The sequence below is a fragment of the Saimiri boliviensis genome, chromosome 14 (genome assembly GCF_048565385.1).
Source record: "Saimiri boliviensis isolate mSaiBol1 chromosome 14, mSaiBol1.pri, whole genome shotgun sequence".
Classification (NCBI taxonomy): Eukaryota; Metazoa; Chordata; class Mammalia; order Primates; family Cebidae; genus Saimiri; species Saimiri boliviensis.
In genome coordinates, this window is record NC_133462.1 from 9,198,948 (window position 1) to 9,215,601 (window position 16,654).

General features: G+C 51.0%; 1 protein-coding gene across 7 annotated transcripts in view; it reads left to right on the top strand.

Moving 5' to 3' along the window:
- The window catches only part of HSD17B14 (hydroxysteroid 17-beta dehydrogenase 14), a 24,865-nt gene extending 8,612 nt beyond the window's left edge, over nucleotides 1–16,253 (top strand). The window contains exons 6-11 of one of the 7 annotated variants that reach the window (XM_074386104.1): nucleotides 12,230–12,334; nucleotides 13,340–13,407; nucleotides 13,518–13,614; nucleotides 13,729–13,844; nucleotides 15,918–15,993; nucleotides 16,094–16,253. In XM_074386104.1, the coding sequence (XP_074242205.1) occupies nucleotides 12,230–12,334; nucleotides 13,340–13,407; nucleotides 13,518–13,614; nucleotides 13,729–13,844; nucleotides 15,918–15,993; nucleotides 16,094–16,213 (582 nt within the window). In that variant the 3' untranslated portion in view covers nucleotides 16,214–16,253. The other 6 variants (XM_039465674.2, XM_074386106.1, XM_074386108.1 and 3 more) reach the window with 6 other exon arrangements.
- The last annotated feature ends 401 nt before the right edge of the window (nucleotides 16,254–16,654 follow it).

Below are 16,654 nucleotides of genomic sequence, written 5' to 3' on the forward strand. Positions count from 1 at the left end.
GCTACTTGGGAGGCTGAGGTGGGATCATCGAATGAACCTGGGAGGCAGAGGTTGCAGTGAGCCGAGATCTCGCCATTGCACTCCAGCCTGGGTGACAGTGCAAGACTCTGTCTCAGGCCAGGTGCAGTGGCTCACGCCTGTAATCCTAGCACTTTGGGAAGCTGAGGTGGGTGGATCACCTGAGGTCAGGAGTTCAAGACCAGCCTGGCCATCATGGTGAAACCCCATATTAAAAAAAAAAAAAAGCCGGGCGCGGTGGCTCAAACCTGTAATCCCAGCACTTTGGGAGGCCGAGGCGGGTGGATCACGAGGTCGAGAGTTCGAGACCATCCTGGTCGACATGGTGAAACCCCGTCTCTACTAAAAATACAAAAAATCAGCTGGGCATGGTGGCGTGTGCCTGTAATCCCAGCTACTCGGGAGGCTGAGGCAGGAGAATTGCCTGAACCCAGGGGGCGGAGGTTGCGGTGAGCCGAGATCGCGCCATTGCACTCCAGCCTGGGTAACAAGAGCGAAACTCCGTCTCAAAAAAAAAAAAGGCAGAGAAGAACACATATCACTTCCTTGAAAAGGCTTTCCCTATGTCCTTGCTTATACAACAGCTGCATGCAGACATTCATTCCCTATGATAACATCTTGTTTATTCTCCCCATAGCACTTTTTAATTAATTAACTCAACAAATATTTTTATGGCACGCACAGCGTGCTGTGCCCTGGGCATACAGCTATGAACACACAACAGACAAAAATCCCTGTCCGTGGGGAGTTGACATTCACGTGTGGGAAACAGCGAGGAAGTGTAGAATCTAGGGGCAGGTGCGGTGGCTCACACTGGAATCCCAGCACCTTGTGGGGATAAGGTGGGAAGATCGCTTGAGCTAAAGAGATCGAGGCCTGCAGTAAGCCATGCTCATACCAATGTCCTCCAGCCTGGGTGACAAAGTGAGACCCTGCCTCAAAAAATATATAAATATAAATATAAATATATACATGTCAGGGAGTGATACATGCTATGCAAAGATGTGAAGGAAATATGGGGATGTGGCCAGGTGAGGTGACCCATGCCTGTAATCCCAACACTTTGAGAAGCTGAGGCAGGTGGATCATTTTTGCTCAGGAGTTTGAGATTGGCCTGGGCAACATGGCAAAACCCCTCTTACTAAAATTACCAAAATTAGCCAGGCCTGATGGTGCCTGCCTATAGTTCCAGCTATGCAGGAGGCTGAGCCTGGGGTGAGCTGCAGTGAGCCTTGACTGTGTCACTGCACTACAGCCTGGACAAACCTGCCTCAAAAAAAAAAAGAAAGAAAGAAAGAAAGAAAGAAAGGTAAAAGAGGCCAGGCGCAGTGGCTCATGCATGTCATCCCAGTACTTTGGGAGGCTGAGGTGGGCAACATGACAAAACCCTGTCTCTACTAAAAACAGAAAAATTAGCCAGGTGTAGTGGCATTACAGGCATGTAAAGCTGGGCACCTGTAATCCCAGCTTCTTATGAGGCTGAGGCAGGAGAATCGCTTGAACCTGGGAGGCGAAGGTTGCAGTGAGCCAAGATCCAGCCACTGAACTCTAAGATTGAGACTCCATTAAAAAAAAAAAAAAAAAAAAAAAAAAAAAGAGTGAGGTTTTAGATTTATTTGTTCTCCCCACCCCCAGCAACTGACCAGACAGAGCTGCCATTCGCGGTGGCAGGAAAGCCTGGGGAGGGCGCTGTTGAGTGTGAGATGCCGGGTGGACGTCCTGGTGGGGATGGGTACTGGGCCATGAGATTGTGGGTCTGGGATGAAGTTGGAGGTCTGGAGACATCAGCTTGGAGCTGACCAGTTTGAGGCTGGAGGAGCTCAGGGGAGCAAGAGTAGGCAAAATTGAGAGAGGCCTGGGGACCGGGCCCAGCATCCAGGAAGCTTCAGGTGCTGACTCAGATCAGATCCGAGATCCAGGTGAAATGTCCCCGCCACTGGGCAATGGCCTGCTGAACCCGTGAACACTGGCTCCTGTTCCAAACTTGTGCTGACCTACTAGAATTAAGCCAACACTAAAAACACCTGCACACATAGAACACACCTACACCAGCCCATGAAGAGCTGTTATATGTGTATGTCTTGTCTTTTTCTTTTGTTCTTTTGTTAAAATGTTTTTTTGAGATAGTTTCGCTCTTGTTACCCAGGCTGGAGTGCAATGGCATGATCTTGGCTCACTGCAACTTCCGCCTCCTGGGTTCAAGTGATTCTCCTGCCTCAGCCTCCAGAATAGCTGGGATTACAAGTGCCCGACACCATGCCCAGCTAATTTTTGTATTTTTAGTAGAGACGGGGTTTTGCCACGCCACGTTAGCCAGGCCAGTCTTGAACTTCTGACCTCAGGAGATCCACCTGCGTTGGCCTCCCAAAGTGCTGAGATTACAGGCATGAGCCACTGCACCCGGCTTTTTTTTTTTCTTTTCTTTTTTTTTTTTTTGACAGAGTCTTGCTCCATCACCTGGGCTGGAGGGCAGTGGCACGATCTCGGCTCACTGCAACCTCAACCATGTGGGCTCAAACAATTCTCCTTCCTCACCCTCCCGAGGACCTGAAACTACAGGTGCCCACCACCATGCTCGGCTGATTTTTGTATTTTTTGTAGAGTTGGGGGTCTCACTATGTTGTTTAAACAGGTCTGAAACTCCTTTCTTTCTTTTTTTTTTTTTTTTGAGACAGTCTTTTGTTTTGAGATGGAGTCTTGCTCCAGGAAGCTTCAGATGGAGTGCAGTGGCGCCATCTCAGCTCACTGCAACCCCCAGCCCCCGGGTTCAAGTGATTCTCCTGCCTCAGCCTCCTTAGTAGCTGTGACTACAGGCACATGCCACCATGCCTGGCTAATTTTTGTATTTTTAGTAGAGACGGGATTTCACCCTGTTGGCCAGGCTGGTCTCCAACTCCTCACCTCAGGTGATCCACCTGCCTCGACCTCCCAAAGTGCTGGGGTTATAGGCGTGAGCCATCGCGCCCAGCCCAGATCATACAATTTTATCAGTAGGAACTTCATACGCACCATACCAGCAATGTATTAGAATGCTTTTTATTTATTTTTTATTTTTTATTTTTTGAGACGGAGTTTCGCTCTTGTTACCCAGGCTGGAGTGCAATGGCGCGATCTCGGCTCACCGCAACCTCCGCTTCCTGGGTTCAGGCAATTCTCCTGCCTCAGCCTCCTGAGTAGCTGGGATGACAGGCACGCGCCACCATGCCCAGCTAATTTTTGTACTTTTAGTAGAGACGGGGTTTCACCATGTTGACCAGGATGGTCTCGATCTCTTGACCTCTTAACCTTATGATTCACCTGCCTCAGCCTCCCAAAGTGCTGGGATTACAGGCATGAGCCACCACGCCTGGCCTGCTTTTTATTTTTATTTAGACATAACTTAAGACTTACAAAATATTCCTAGAATAGTACAAAGAAGTCCTGTGTACTGAGACCCCCATTGTTCTGTCCTCTCCCCTCCCCTCCCCTCCCTTCGCCTCCCTTTGCCTCCCCACCCCTCCTCCTTCTCATCCTCTTCCTCCTCCTCCTCCTCCTCCTCCTTTTCTTTCTCCTCCTCCTCCTCCTCCTCTTCCTCCTCCTCCTCCTCCTCCTCTTCCTCCTCCTCCTCCTCCTCCTCCTCCTCCTCCTCCTCTTCCTCCTCCTCCTCCTCCTCCTCCTCCTCTTCCTCCTCCTCCTCCTCCTCTTCCTCCTCCTCCTTCTCCTCTTCTTCCTCCTCTTCCTCCTCCTCCTCCTCCTTTTTTTTTTTTTTTTGAGACGGAGTTTCGCTCTTGTTACCCAGGCTGGAGTGCAATGGCGCGATCTCGGCTCACCGCAACCTCCGCCTCCTGGGTTCAGGCAATTCTCCTGCCTCAGCCTCCTGAGTAGCTGGGATTACAGGCATGCGCCACCATGCCCAGCTAATTTCTTGTGTTTTTAGTGGAGACGGGGTTTCACCATGTTGACCAGGATGGTCTCGATCTCTCGACCTCGTGATCCACCCGCCTCGGCCTCCCAAAGTGCTGGGATTACAGGCTTGAGCCACCGCGCCCAGCCCTCCTCCTTTTCTTTCTCCTCCTCCTCCTCCCCCTCCTCCTCCTCCTTCTTCTTCCTATCCTTTCCACGCAGGCTCTTGCTCTGTCCCCCAGGCTGGAGTGCAGCGGCAGCACCACAGCTCACTGAGGTCTTGAACTCTTGGGCTCAAGGGATCCTCCCACCTTAACCTCTCAGCCTTCTGAGTAGCTGGGACTACAGACAGGCACATGCCACAGCACCCGACTAATTTTTTTTTTAGTTTTAGTAGACAGGAGGTCTTGCTATGTTGCCCAGGCTGGTCTTGAAGTCCTGAGTTCAAACTATCTTCCTGCCTTGCCTCCTAAAATGTTAGGATCACAGGCATGAGCCACCACACCTGGCCTTCTTTCTTTCTTTTTTCTTGACTTTTCTTTGTGGTTCAATGTTTAATATTTTTATTTTTATTTATTTTTATATTTTTTGAGATGGAGTCTCGCTCTGTCACCAAGGCTGGAGTGCAACACGCCCAGCCAATCTCTTATCATTTGGAAAGACAGGGTCTCACCATTTTGCCCAGGCTCAGGCCCTTTTTACTTAACAAAAATACCATTATATTACCTAATAAAATCAACAGAAATTTCTTTTTTTTTTTCTTTTTAGAGATAGGGTTTCACCATGTTGGCCAGGCTGGTCTCAAACTACTTACCTTGGGTGATCTGCCTACCTCAGCCTCCCAAAGTGCTAGGATTACAGGCGTGAGCCACCACACCTGACCTAAACAGAAATTTCTTAATATCATCTCATACTTAACTCTGTTCAAACACACCCAGAAATTTCCAAATGTTTAATTATAGCTGATTTGTTCACACCAGGATCCCGACAATATCCGTATATCGTACTTGCTTTTCCTGAGAGGGCAAAGACTTTTGGTCTGCTTGTTCGTGCACTTGTTGCAAAGAAATCTTGTGAACACTTGTGTTGCTGCCATTATCACCATTGTTATTTCCATCACCATCGTTACCTTTGTTACCAGCGTCACCATCGTTCTCACTATCATTCTCACCATCATCATATTCACCATCACCACCATCACCATCAACACCAGCATCACCATTAACACCATCACCACCACCATCATTACCATTACCAACCTCACCATCATTATCACCCTCATCATTACCATCATTCTTACCATCATCCTCACCATCACAATTTTCACCATTACCACCATCACCATCAACACCCACATCATTACCATTACCAACATCACCATCTTCATCACCCTCATCATTACCATCATTCTCACCATTACCATTTTCAGCATCACCATCAACACCATCATCATCACCATCACCATCATCACCATCTTCACTATCACCATCACCACCATCATCAATATCATTACCATAGTCATCACCATCACCATCATCACATTTACCACAATCACCATCAACACCATCAGCATCACCATCATCATCACCATCATCACCATCTTCAATATCACCATTACCATCATCACCACCATCACCACCATCATCATCACTATCCTCACCATTACCATCTCATCACCACCATTATCACCATCATACCATCACCATCACCACCACCACCATCATCATCATCGTCATCACCATTATCATTATCATTATCCTCACTTCATCATCACCATCAAAATCCCTTTGAAGTTCTTATTTTATGCTGGGCATGGTGGCTCGCACCTGTAATCCCAGCACTTTGGGAGGCTGAGGCAGGTGATCCAAGGTCTGAAGTTCAAGACCAGCCTGACCAACATGGAGAAACCCTGTCTCTACTAAAAACACAAAAAATTAGCCGGGCGTGGTGATGCATGCCTGTAATGCCTGCTACTCAGGAGGCTGAGGCAGGAGAATAGCTTGAACCCAGAGGCGGAGGTTGCGGTGAGCTGAGATTGTGCCATTGTACTCCAGCCTGGGCAACAAGAGCGAAACTCTGTCTTAAAAAATAATAATAAGAAGAAGTTCTTTTTTTTCCTTTTCTCTCAGGCGTGTGACTCTGGAAGCTCTTTAAATTTTGATTCTGGTACTCCTACCGAGATCCTTCAAATTAGAATCGCCAGGTATATGCCCTTCCTGGTAGATTCTGATACAAGCCAAAGTTTGTGGCTCCTTAGGCTAGAGAAAACAAGGGCAGGATTAAGGATATTTATTTATTTATTTTTATTTTTTGAAACGAAGTTTTGCTCTTGTTGCCCAGGCTGGAGTGCACTGGTGTGATCTCAGCTCACCGCAACCTCCGCCTCCCAGGTTCAAGTGATTCTCCTGCTTCAGCCTCCCCAGTAGCTGGGATTACAGGCATGTGTCACCACGCCTGGCTAATTGTGTATTTTCAGTAGAGATGGGGATTCTCCATGTTGGTCAGGCTGGTCAGGCTGGTCTTGAACTCTTGAACTCAGGTGATCCACTCGCCTCGGCTTTCCAACGTGCTGGGATTATAGGCATGAGCCACCATGCCTAGCTACTTTTTGTATTTTTGTAGAGATGGGGGTCCCACCATGTTGTCGAGGCTGGTCTCAAACTCCTGGGCTCAAGCAATCTTCCTACCTCAGCCTTCCTCGGGGCTGGGATTACAGACGTAAGCCACTGCAGCTGGCCTGGGCAATGTTATAGGTGCTGGAGATATGGCAGGAAGCCAGGTCCATGTGGGCTCTGTCCTTGGGGAGTTCACAGCCCTGGGCAGCCAGGTGTGACTAAACAGACAGAGGCATGAGTTCAGAAGACTGTGTTTTGCTTTAGGAGGGGGATGGGTTTGGTGCTGGGGCAGTGTGACCTGGAGGCTGGCCCATTCAGGGAGTGCAGCCAGGCTTCCTGTAAGTAATGAAAGCTGAGGAGCACTGACCAGTGGAGTGGGTAGAGGAAGAGATGGCAGGGCAAGGGCCTGGCGGTGAGACAGGGTTTGGTGCTGCTGCCAGCTGGGCCCAGTGAGAGAAGGAGATGGTGCAGGAAGAGACTGGGGCAGGGACCAGGTCAGTCAAGGGCCTCGAAGGCCATGATGAGGCATTTGGTCTTTTTTTTTTTTTTTTTTTTTTTTTTTAGACAGAGTCTCACTCTGTCGCCCAGGTTGGAGTGCAGTGGTGCGATCTAGGCTCACTGCAACATCTGCCTCCTGGGTTCAAGCAATTCTCCTGCCTCAGCCTCCCAAGTAGCTGGGATTACAGGCGCCTGCCACCACACCCAGTTAAGTTTTTATATTTTTAGTAGAGACGTGGTTTCACCATGTTGGTCAGGCTGGTCTTGAACTCCTGACCTCGTAATTCGCCCACCTCAACCTCCCAAAGTGCTGGGATTACATACGTGAGCCACCGCACCCAGTCTCTGATCTTTATCTCAAGAGCAATAGGGAGCTATGGAAGGTATTTGAGCAAGGGAGTGATGTGATCTTGTTAATATTATTAGCTGATCCTAAGCTCTGGCTCCTGCAGGTATGAGGGACAAAACTGAGAGCCACGCATGTGAGTAGGAGAATCAGTATTAGGAGTTGATTGCATTTGGGCTGCACAAGGTGGCTCACACCTGTAATCCCAGCTACTTGGGAGGCTGAGGCAGGATAATCACTTGAACCTGGGAGGCAGAGGTTGCAGTGAGCCGAGATGGCACCATTGTGCTGCAATCTGGGCGACAGAGCGAAACTCTGTCTCAACAACGACAGCAAAAGAAGAGCTGGCGTCTCAGTATGTTACCCAGGTTGGCCTTGAACTTCTGGACTGAAGCAATCCTCCCAGCTCCGTCTCTCAAAGTGCTGATATTACAGGCACCCGCCACTGTTCCCAGCCCCCAGCGGGTCCTTGATGTAGAGCAGGTACTTAGTGACCTTGAGGGGTGTGGGGGGAAGGACACTCAGGGAGTGTGGGACAAATATTTATTGAGCTCCAGCTGTGTGCCTGGTGCTGGGGCGAAGGTGGCAAGAACCGTGTCTCAGCCCTGTTAAGTCTCACGTTTGCGTGGTCAGGTGGAGGAGCAGATTAAACCGCAGGCAGGTGCACAGACAGGGAGAAATGCAGCAGGGTGGGGCCGGGTGAGCACTGGGAGGGAGGGAGGGACGGCTGTAAGGCAAGTGGGAGTAAGAGGCGAGGGTGAGGGGGCTTCCCTGAGGAGGAGGCCAGGGGCTGGCCAATGCCCACATCATTCATGCTCATATTAGAGCATGGTTTTTCCTTTCTTTTTTTCTTTTTTTTGAGATGAAGTCTCGCTCTGTTGCCAGGCTGGAGTACAGTGGCACAATCTCGGCTCACTGCAACCTCCACCTCTCTGGTTCAAGTGATTCTCCTGTCTCAGTCTCCAAAGTAGCTGGGATTACAGGCATGTACCATCATGCCCGGCTAATTTTTGTATTTTTAGTAGAGATAGGGTTTCACCATGGTGACCAGGCTAGTCTTGAACTCCTGACCTTAAGTCATCTGTCCGTCTCAACCTCCCAAAGTGCTGGGATTACAGGCATGAGCCACTGCACCTGGCCTAAAGTTCTTAACACTTAAGAATTGTGAGAATTTTTTTTTTTTTTTTGAGATGGAATTTTGTCCTTTTTGCTCAGGCTGGAGTACAATGGTGTAATCTCGGCTCACTGCAACCTCTGCCTCCTGGGTTCAAGCTATTCTCCTACTTCAGCCTCCCAAGTAGCTGGGACCACAGGTGCCCAACACCACGCCTGGCTAATTTTTTCAACTTTTAGTCAGGATGGGGTTTTGCCATGTTGGCGAGGCTGGTCTTGAACCCCTGATCCCAGATGATCCACCTGCCTCAGCCTCCCAAAGTGCTGCGATTACACACGTGAGCTACTGCACTGGGCCAACACTTGGAGTTGTTAGAAATTCTTGTTCGTTTGTGAGTTTGGGCCTCAGCCTGTCCAGCAGCAAACACTGGCTCTGCCCGGTGTCAGGTGATGCCCTGTGGGCATCAGTCATCCTTCCATTCAGTCTCCTGGCTTGTAAAATGGGACTCAGCTGTAACTCCTCCTCCTCCTCTTCCTCCTCCTCCTTTTTTTTTTGAGACACACTTTCACTCTTGTTGCCCAGGCTGGAGTGCAATGATGCGATAGCAGCTCACTGCAAACTCCACCTCCCGGGTTCAAGCAATTCTCTTGCCTCAGCCTCCCAAGGAGCTGGGATTACAGGCATGCACTACCATGCCCGGCTAATTTTGTATTTTTAGTAGAGACGGGGTTTCACCGTGTTGGTCAGGCTGGTCTCCAACTCCAGACCTCAGATGATCCGCCCACCTCAGCCTCCCAAAGTGCAAGGATTATAGGCATGAGCCACTGCTCCCTGCCAGCTGTACCTCCTTCTTGTAGGTTCAGCAGAATGTTAGACGGATGAAATTAGCTAATTGCTGAGGACAGGGCTGGACACATACCAGGCCCTCAGTACATTCATTCATTTATTCATTCGCTTATTCATTCACTCAAAGGATATTTATGGAGCATGTGCTATGTGCCCGGTGCTGTAGCGCTGGGGAAGAAACAAAATAAGAAGTCTCGACCGGCCCTCATAGGTTTCTGCATCCTCGGGGGAAAGACAGAATGTGAACAAATAAATAAAATGTATATGACCTGTCAGAAGGGAGTGTGTACCACAGAGAAAAAACATCTGGAAGAGGGAAGGGGATCCAGGAGTAGAGGGACTGCAGTTTTATTTTATTATTTTATTTTTTGGGGCCAGGCACGGTGGCTCACGCCTGTAATCCCAGCACTTTGGGAGGCCAAGGCCGGTGGTTACGAGGTCAGGAGTTCAAGACCAGCCTGGCCAACATGATGAAACCTTGTCTCTACTAAAATTACAAAAATTAGCTGGGCATGGTGGTGGTATGCCTGTAATCCCAGCTACTGCAGAGGCTGAGGCAGAGAATTGCTGGAACCCAGGAGGTGGAGGTTGTGGTGAGCTGAGATTGAGTCACTATACTCCAGCCTGGGCGACAGTGTGAGACTCCTTCTCAAAAAACAAAACAAAATAACAACAACAGCAAAATTATTCTGGTGTGGGGGCGCATGCCTGTAGTCCTAGCTACTTGGGAGGCTGAGGCAGGAGAATTGCTCGAACCTGGGAAGTGGAGGCTGCAGTGAGCTGAGATCGCACCACTGCACTCCAGCCTGGTGACAGAGTGAGACTGTATAAAAAGGAAAAAAAAAAAAAGAAGAAGAAGAAAAAGAAAGACAGGGTCTTGCTAGTTGCCTAGGCTGGTCTCAAACACCTGGGCTCAAGCAATCCTCCCTCCTCAGCTTCCCAAATTGCAAGGATTACAGGTGTGAGCCATGAGCCTGGCCTGCAGTTTTAAACAGTATAGCCAGGGAGGGCCTTGCTAAGATGACCTTGGATCAGGGTTTGAAGAAGCTGAGGGAGAGTGTTTACCCAGGATGGTCCATATTTAGCATTGACACCATGGACTGAAAGTACCATGTCCCCAGAAACCCTTCAGTCCTGGGCAAACAGGTCCAGTCACCCTAGGAGTGGGTCACGTGGCTCTGTCAGGAAAAGGCGCTCTAGGCAGAGGGAACAGCAAATGCAAAGGCCCTGAGGTTGGAACATTCAGGGTGGGTCTGAAGATATAGCACAGAAAAGGGCGGAGGCCATTGTGGAGGGGAGTGGAGAAGGCTTGAAAGAGTCAGTGGTTGAACAAAATGTCAGAACAACAATAAAAAAAAGAGAAGTTGGGCACGGTGTCTCGTGACTGTAGTCCCAGCTACTTGGGAGGCTGACGTGGGAGGATCGCTTGAGCCCTGGAGTTTTGGGCTGTAGTGCGCTATGCTGATCAGGTGTCCGCACTAAGTTTGGCATCAATATGGTGACCTCCCGGGAGTGGGGGACCAGGTTGCCTAAGGAGAGGTGAACCTGCCGAGGTCAGAAATGGAGCAGGTCAAAACTGCTGTGCTGATCAGTAGTGGGTCCGCGCCTGTGAATAACCACTGCATTCCAGCCTGGGCAACATAGCAAGACCCATCTCTTAAAAATAAAAATAAAAATAAAGAAAGAAAGAAAGAAAGAAGAAAGAGTTGGTGGCGGGAACTGGGCAGGGAGCTGATTTAGATTCCCACTCTGAGACGCTGCTGGGGGTGCTGCCTTGTACCAGTTAGTCTTAAGTGGCAGGAACAGGCCTTGCCAAGCCAGCTCAGCTGCCCAAGGCAAGTGAGATGAAAGAGAGAATTTGAGTTTAGAGTTTATGCAAGGTCATGTGTAGTCAAGGAACACACACGTAACACACACACACACACACACAGAGAGTGTGTGTGTGTGTGTGTGTGTATTTAGGGACCTCCCAGGTGGCCAGGGAGTTGAGTTGCAGGAGAGAAGGTGGCAGGAAATAGTGCATTTCTTTCTTTTTTTTTTTTTTGAGATGGAGTCTCACTCTGTTGCCCAGGCTGGAGTGCAGTGGCGCCATCTCAGCTCACTACAACCTCTGCCTCCTGGGTTCAAGTGATTCTTCTGCTCAGCCTCCCAAGTAGCTGAGATTACAGGCATGCACCACCGTGCCTGGCTAATTTTGCATTTTTAGTAGAGATGGGGTTTCATCCTGTTGGTCTGGCTGGTCTCAAACTCCTGACCTCAGGTCATCCACCCGCCTCGGCCTCCCAAACTGCTGGGATTACCGACATGAGATGCTGTGCCTGGCCCAGAGTGCCTTTCATTAAGGCCTCACAGAAACCATCTTCCCCCCAGTAGATAAAAGAACTTCCTGGCTGGCTGTGATGGCTCACACCTGTAATCCCAACACTCTGGGAGGCCAGGCAGGGAGGATTGCTTGAGCCCAGGAGTTTGAGGCTGCAGTGAGCTACCAACATTGCCACTGTACTCCAGACTGGGCCTGGAGTAAAGATCTTCATTGGAAAAGATCTTCCTCCCATTTTTGAAAAATAATGCAGCCTTCTGGATCTCTCATCCATTTTCCTGTCTTGATAAAGACTGGAATTTGAGTAACGTACAAAGACCCAGGGAGAGGGGAACAGAGACAAAGGCAGAGACAGAATCAGACACCCAGGAGAACAGAGAAATCCCTTCCCAGCAAGGAGAGACTCCTGGAGTGCTGAGACCCAGCGACCGCAGGGCAAATCAGAGAGGGGTTTATATTAGATGCTGTCTCTAGCAGTCACTGAGATAAACTAGGAACATGCCAGGGAGATGGCCGACACCCCAGACTTCAGGATGCCTGGGGCTGTGTTTCAGGGCTTCTGCGGTTTACTTGGCCTCTTGTGTCCCTAGCTTGCCCTCCCCCACCTTCGGAAGAGCCAGGGGAACATCATCAACATCTCCAGCCTGGTGGGGGCAATCGGCCAGGCCCAGGCCGTGCCCTATGTGGCCAGTAAGGTACAACAGCCCCTACCCCTTCTTTCCCTCCCTACCTTCTTCCCATGGGCCTTGGCTTTGAGTCCAGACAACTATAGAGCGGGACCTAGCAAGATCCCTAGAGAGAGTCTCACACTCAACTCCCAATTCAGCACCCAGCCATAACTGCCTGGGTGGCAGATTTTTGTCTTTTCTTTTTCTTTTTTTCTTTCTTTCTCTCTCTGTCTCTTTCTTTTTTTCTTTTTTGAGACGAAGTTTTGCTCTTGTGGTCCAGGTTGGAGTGCAATGGCGTGATCCCAGCTCACTGCAACCTCTGCCCACTGGATTCAAGAGATTCTCCTGCCTCAGTCTCTCGAGTAGCTGGGATTCCAGGCATGCACCACCATGCCCAGCTAATTGTGTATTTTCAGTAGGGATGAGGTTTCACCGTATGGGTCAGGCTGGTCTTGAACTCTTGACCTCAGGTGATCTGCCCACTGAGGCCTCCCAAAGTGCTAGGATTACAGGCATGAACTACCATGCCCAGCCCTTTTCTTTCTTTCTCTCTTTCTTTTTCTTTTTTTTTTTTTTGAGACAAGGTCTCACTCTGTCACCCAGGCTGTAGTGGCATGATCTCAGCTCACTGCAACCTCTGCCTCAAGGGTTCAAGTGATTCTCCTGCCTCAGCCTTCTCAGTAGCTGGGATTACAGGCATGTACCACCATGTCTGGCTAATTTTTGTATTTTTAGTAGAGTCGGGGTTTCACTATATTGGCCAGGTAGGTCTCAAACTCCTACCTCAAGTGATCCAGCCACCTCAGCCTCCCAAAGGGCTGGGATTGACGGTGTGAGCCACCGCACTCGACCTTCCTATGACAGATTTCTATGCCAAGTTTCTCCCAAGAAACAGTCTGGTGCCTCTGAAGGCAGCCTTCAAGGAAAGCATGAGTTCCCCATTCTGATGCCTGCCGCCCCCTCTGCCCCCGCTGGCAGGAGACAATGGATGGCGGGGGCCCCATCTCAACTTCTCCGCTCTGTTTTCTGCAGGGGGCAGTAACAGCCATGACCAAAGCCTTGGCCTTGGATGAAAGTCCTTACGGTGTCCGAGTCAACTGGTGAGCTGCTCTGAGCAGGCCGAGAGCCTCCTGGGGGAAGTGGGATGACTGGGAGTGATCCCAAGTGACTGGAGACAGATTTCTTTGATCCTCTCTCTCCCTTCCCCCAGTATCTCCCCAGGAAACATCTGGACCCCACTGTGGGAGGAGCTGGCAGCGTCAACGCCAGACCCTAGGGCCACAATCCTAGAGGGCACGCTGGCCCAGGTAGGAGTGGGGTTCAGATCCAGGTGGTAGAAGGTGGCTTGGGGGTGGGGAGCATGGCGATCAGGTGGGGCTCCTCTTGACCCCTGACCTCTTTCTTCCCTCTTTTCTCTCCAGCCACTGGGCCGAATGGGCCAGCCCGCTGAGGTGGGGGCCGCGGCAGTATTCCTGGCCGCTGAAGCCAACTTCTGCACTGGCATTGAGCTCTTCGTGACAGGGGGTGCAGAGTTGGGGTATGGGCGCAAGGCCAGGAGGGGCACCCCCGTGGACGTCCCTGATATCCCTTCCTGATTTCCCACATTTCTTCTTGGGGCCGTCTCCCTAGGACTCTCCCACCTCAAACCCAACCTGTATCAGATGTAGCCCACAAGTGTTAGACTCGGAGCCTGCTTAGGAAGGTGCCAGGTCACCCTGCAGGTTCCCATAAAAGCGATTTGCAGCCAGAGGAGGAGGACATCGTTTATATTTATTTCCCACCCTGTAGACGAGTCCTTCTGCCCACTTGGCCCTGCACCCCAGGCCCACACGTGGCCTCGACTCTGAAGGACTGCAGCTCCCCGCGCTCCCAAACCCAGGCCTTGCAGCAGGCAGGTGCCTGATGTTGCTTGCCCTGTTGCTGTCGCCAGGAGCTCCTGGGAAAGGTAGAGCGGTTTGGCTTCACCAGCGCGCTTATTTTATTTTATTTATTTAGTTAGTTATTTTTGAGACGGAGTTTCGCTCTTGTTACCCAGGCTGGAGTGCAATGGCGCGATCTCGGCTCACCGCAACCTCCGCCTCCTGGGTTCAAGCAATTCTCCTGCCTCAGCCTCCTGAGTAGCTGGGATTACAGGCACGCGCCACCATGCCCAGCTAATTTTTTGTATTTTTAGTAGAGACGGAGTTTCACCATGTTGACCAGGACGGTCTCGATCTCTTCACTTCGTGATCCACCCGCCTCGGCCTCCCAAAGTGCTGGGATTACAGGCTTGAGCCACCGCGCCGGCCCACCAGCGCGCTTATTAAAAACCCGCAGGGGAGAGTAAATTAAGCGCTAATTAGGAGATAATGGAGGAGGAGACGCAAAAGGCCCTCCTCCTTATTCCTGGCCCTCGGGGAAGAGTTTTGCGCTCCGTGCCCGTGGAATTGGAAGGTGGCTGGGCGCGAAACATCCAGAGGGAAGAGAATGTCGGGGGTTCAGAAATCTGGATCAGAGGGAGAAGGGGCTGAAACTCCTGGGTTTGGGGTCTGTAGGGCACTAGGGGGCGCAGACTCCCAGGCTGGGTCCCGGAGGGGCGCAGGCCCGAGCGCGCCGGCGTCCCCCAGGTGAGGGGTGGAGCTGCAGGGCTGCTGCGGATTGGCTGCGGCGGAGGGCGTGTGCAGCAACCGCTGATTGGCGGGGACGGGAGCTGCCCGTGGGCGCCACCCCTGCAGCCCGGGGATGGCGGGTGGGGCGGGAGGACCCGGGCAGAGCGCAGAAAAACAGGGCGACGCCCTGCGGGGGAAGGGTCCCGCGGTTTGGCTGCTCCGGCCTGCGACTGTTAGGGTTGGCGGGACAGTGGCCCGGGGACAGGGCCTGGGGACATTGTGGGGGTGGAGTTTGGGGACAGAGTGTCCCAGGGTACGATTGCCGAGAGCAATGGCCGAGGGACCCAATTTTTTTTTTTTGAGACGGAGTTTCGCTCTTGTTACCCAGGCTGGAGTGCAATCGCGAGATCTCGGCTCACCGCAACCTCGCCTCTGGGGTTCAGGCTCTTTTCACCCTGGCTGGAGCACAGTGGTGCGATCTCGGCTCTCCGCCGCCTCCGCCTCCCGGGTTCGAGCGATTCTCTTGCCTCAGTCTCCCGAATAGCTGGGATTACAGGCTCCCGCCAGTACGCCCGGGTAATTTTTGTGTTTTTAGTAGAGATGGGGTTTCACCATGTTGGCCAGGCTGGTCTCGAACTCCTGACCTCAAGTGATCCACCAGCCTCGACCTCCCAAAGTGCTGGGATTACAGGCGTGAACCCCTGCGTCTGGCCGAGGGACATGATTTTAGTGCCACAGTAACCCGAAAATTTTGGGGGCACAGTGACAGAGGGGCGGTGCGGCAGGTTTGAATTGCAAGAGGTCCGAGGCGTCCTGAAGGACTGTGATTGGCGAACTCTGCCTCTGCGGTCCTGGTGCTGGGGAGATAGATACTCGTGGAGGGATAACCAGGAAAACCCTGCGCTGGGGATTGTTCTTTGAGGCTCATTGATGAGTGTAGGATTGATAATTTTCAGGCTTCTCAGATGATAAGGGACTGGAAGATAGCCCTGGTGAATTGTGTGTGTTTTTACCTGTTAAAGAGTTTCAGGCCGGGCGCGGTGGCTCACACCTGTAATCCCAGCACTCTGGGAGGCCAAGGCGGGCAGATCACCTGAGGTAGGGAGTTCAAGACCAGCCTGACCAACATGGGGAAACACTTGTCTCTACTAAAAATACAAGATTAGTCGGGCATGGTGACGCATGCCTATAATTCCAGCTACTCGGGAGGCTGAGGCAGAAGAATCGCTTGAACCCAGAAGACAGAGATTGCGGTGAGCCGAGATCGTGCCATTGCACTCCAGCCTGGTCAACAAAAGCAAAACTCCGTCTCAAATAAGTAAATTAAATAGATAAATAAATAAACCTTTCAAAGAGTACACGTATGTCTTTTTTGTTGATACGAAAAAATTATATTTGAACAGGGCAGTATCCAGGCTGTAAAGTGAGGCTCCCCTTTATCCCTACCTGCGGCCTTCCTCAGAGGCCCTTCTCCAAAGCACCGTTCCAGTTCCTGTGCATTCACACGGTGTTCGCGCTCACTCATATGAAACAGAACGTCCTGCCCTTTGACTTTCCCTTCCTTTGCCTCTGGCTGCTTATGGTTGCCAGCGCTCCACGACAGGAAAATGCATTTTTGAAAACCGTTGCATGCCAGTTAGTACCTGGTTTCAGTGCGGCTGGAACACAGCCTGAGTGGGAACCGTATTTCTTTTCTTTTTTTCTTTTCTTTTTTTTTTTTTTTGAGACGGAGCTTCACTCTTGTTACCCAGGCTGGAGT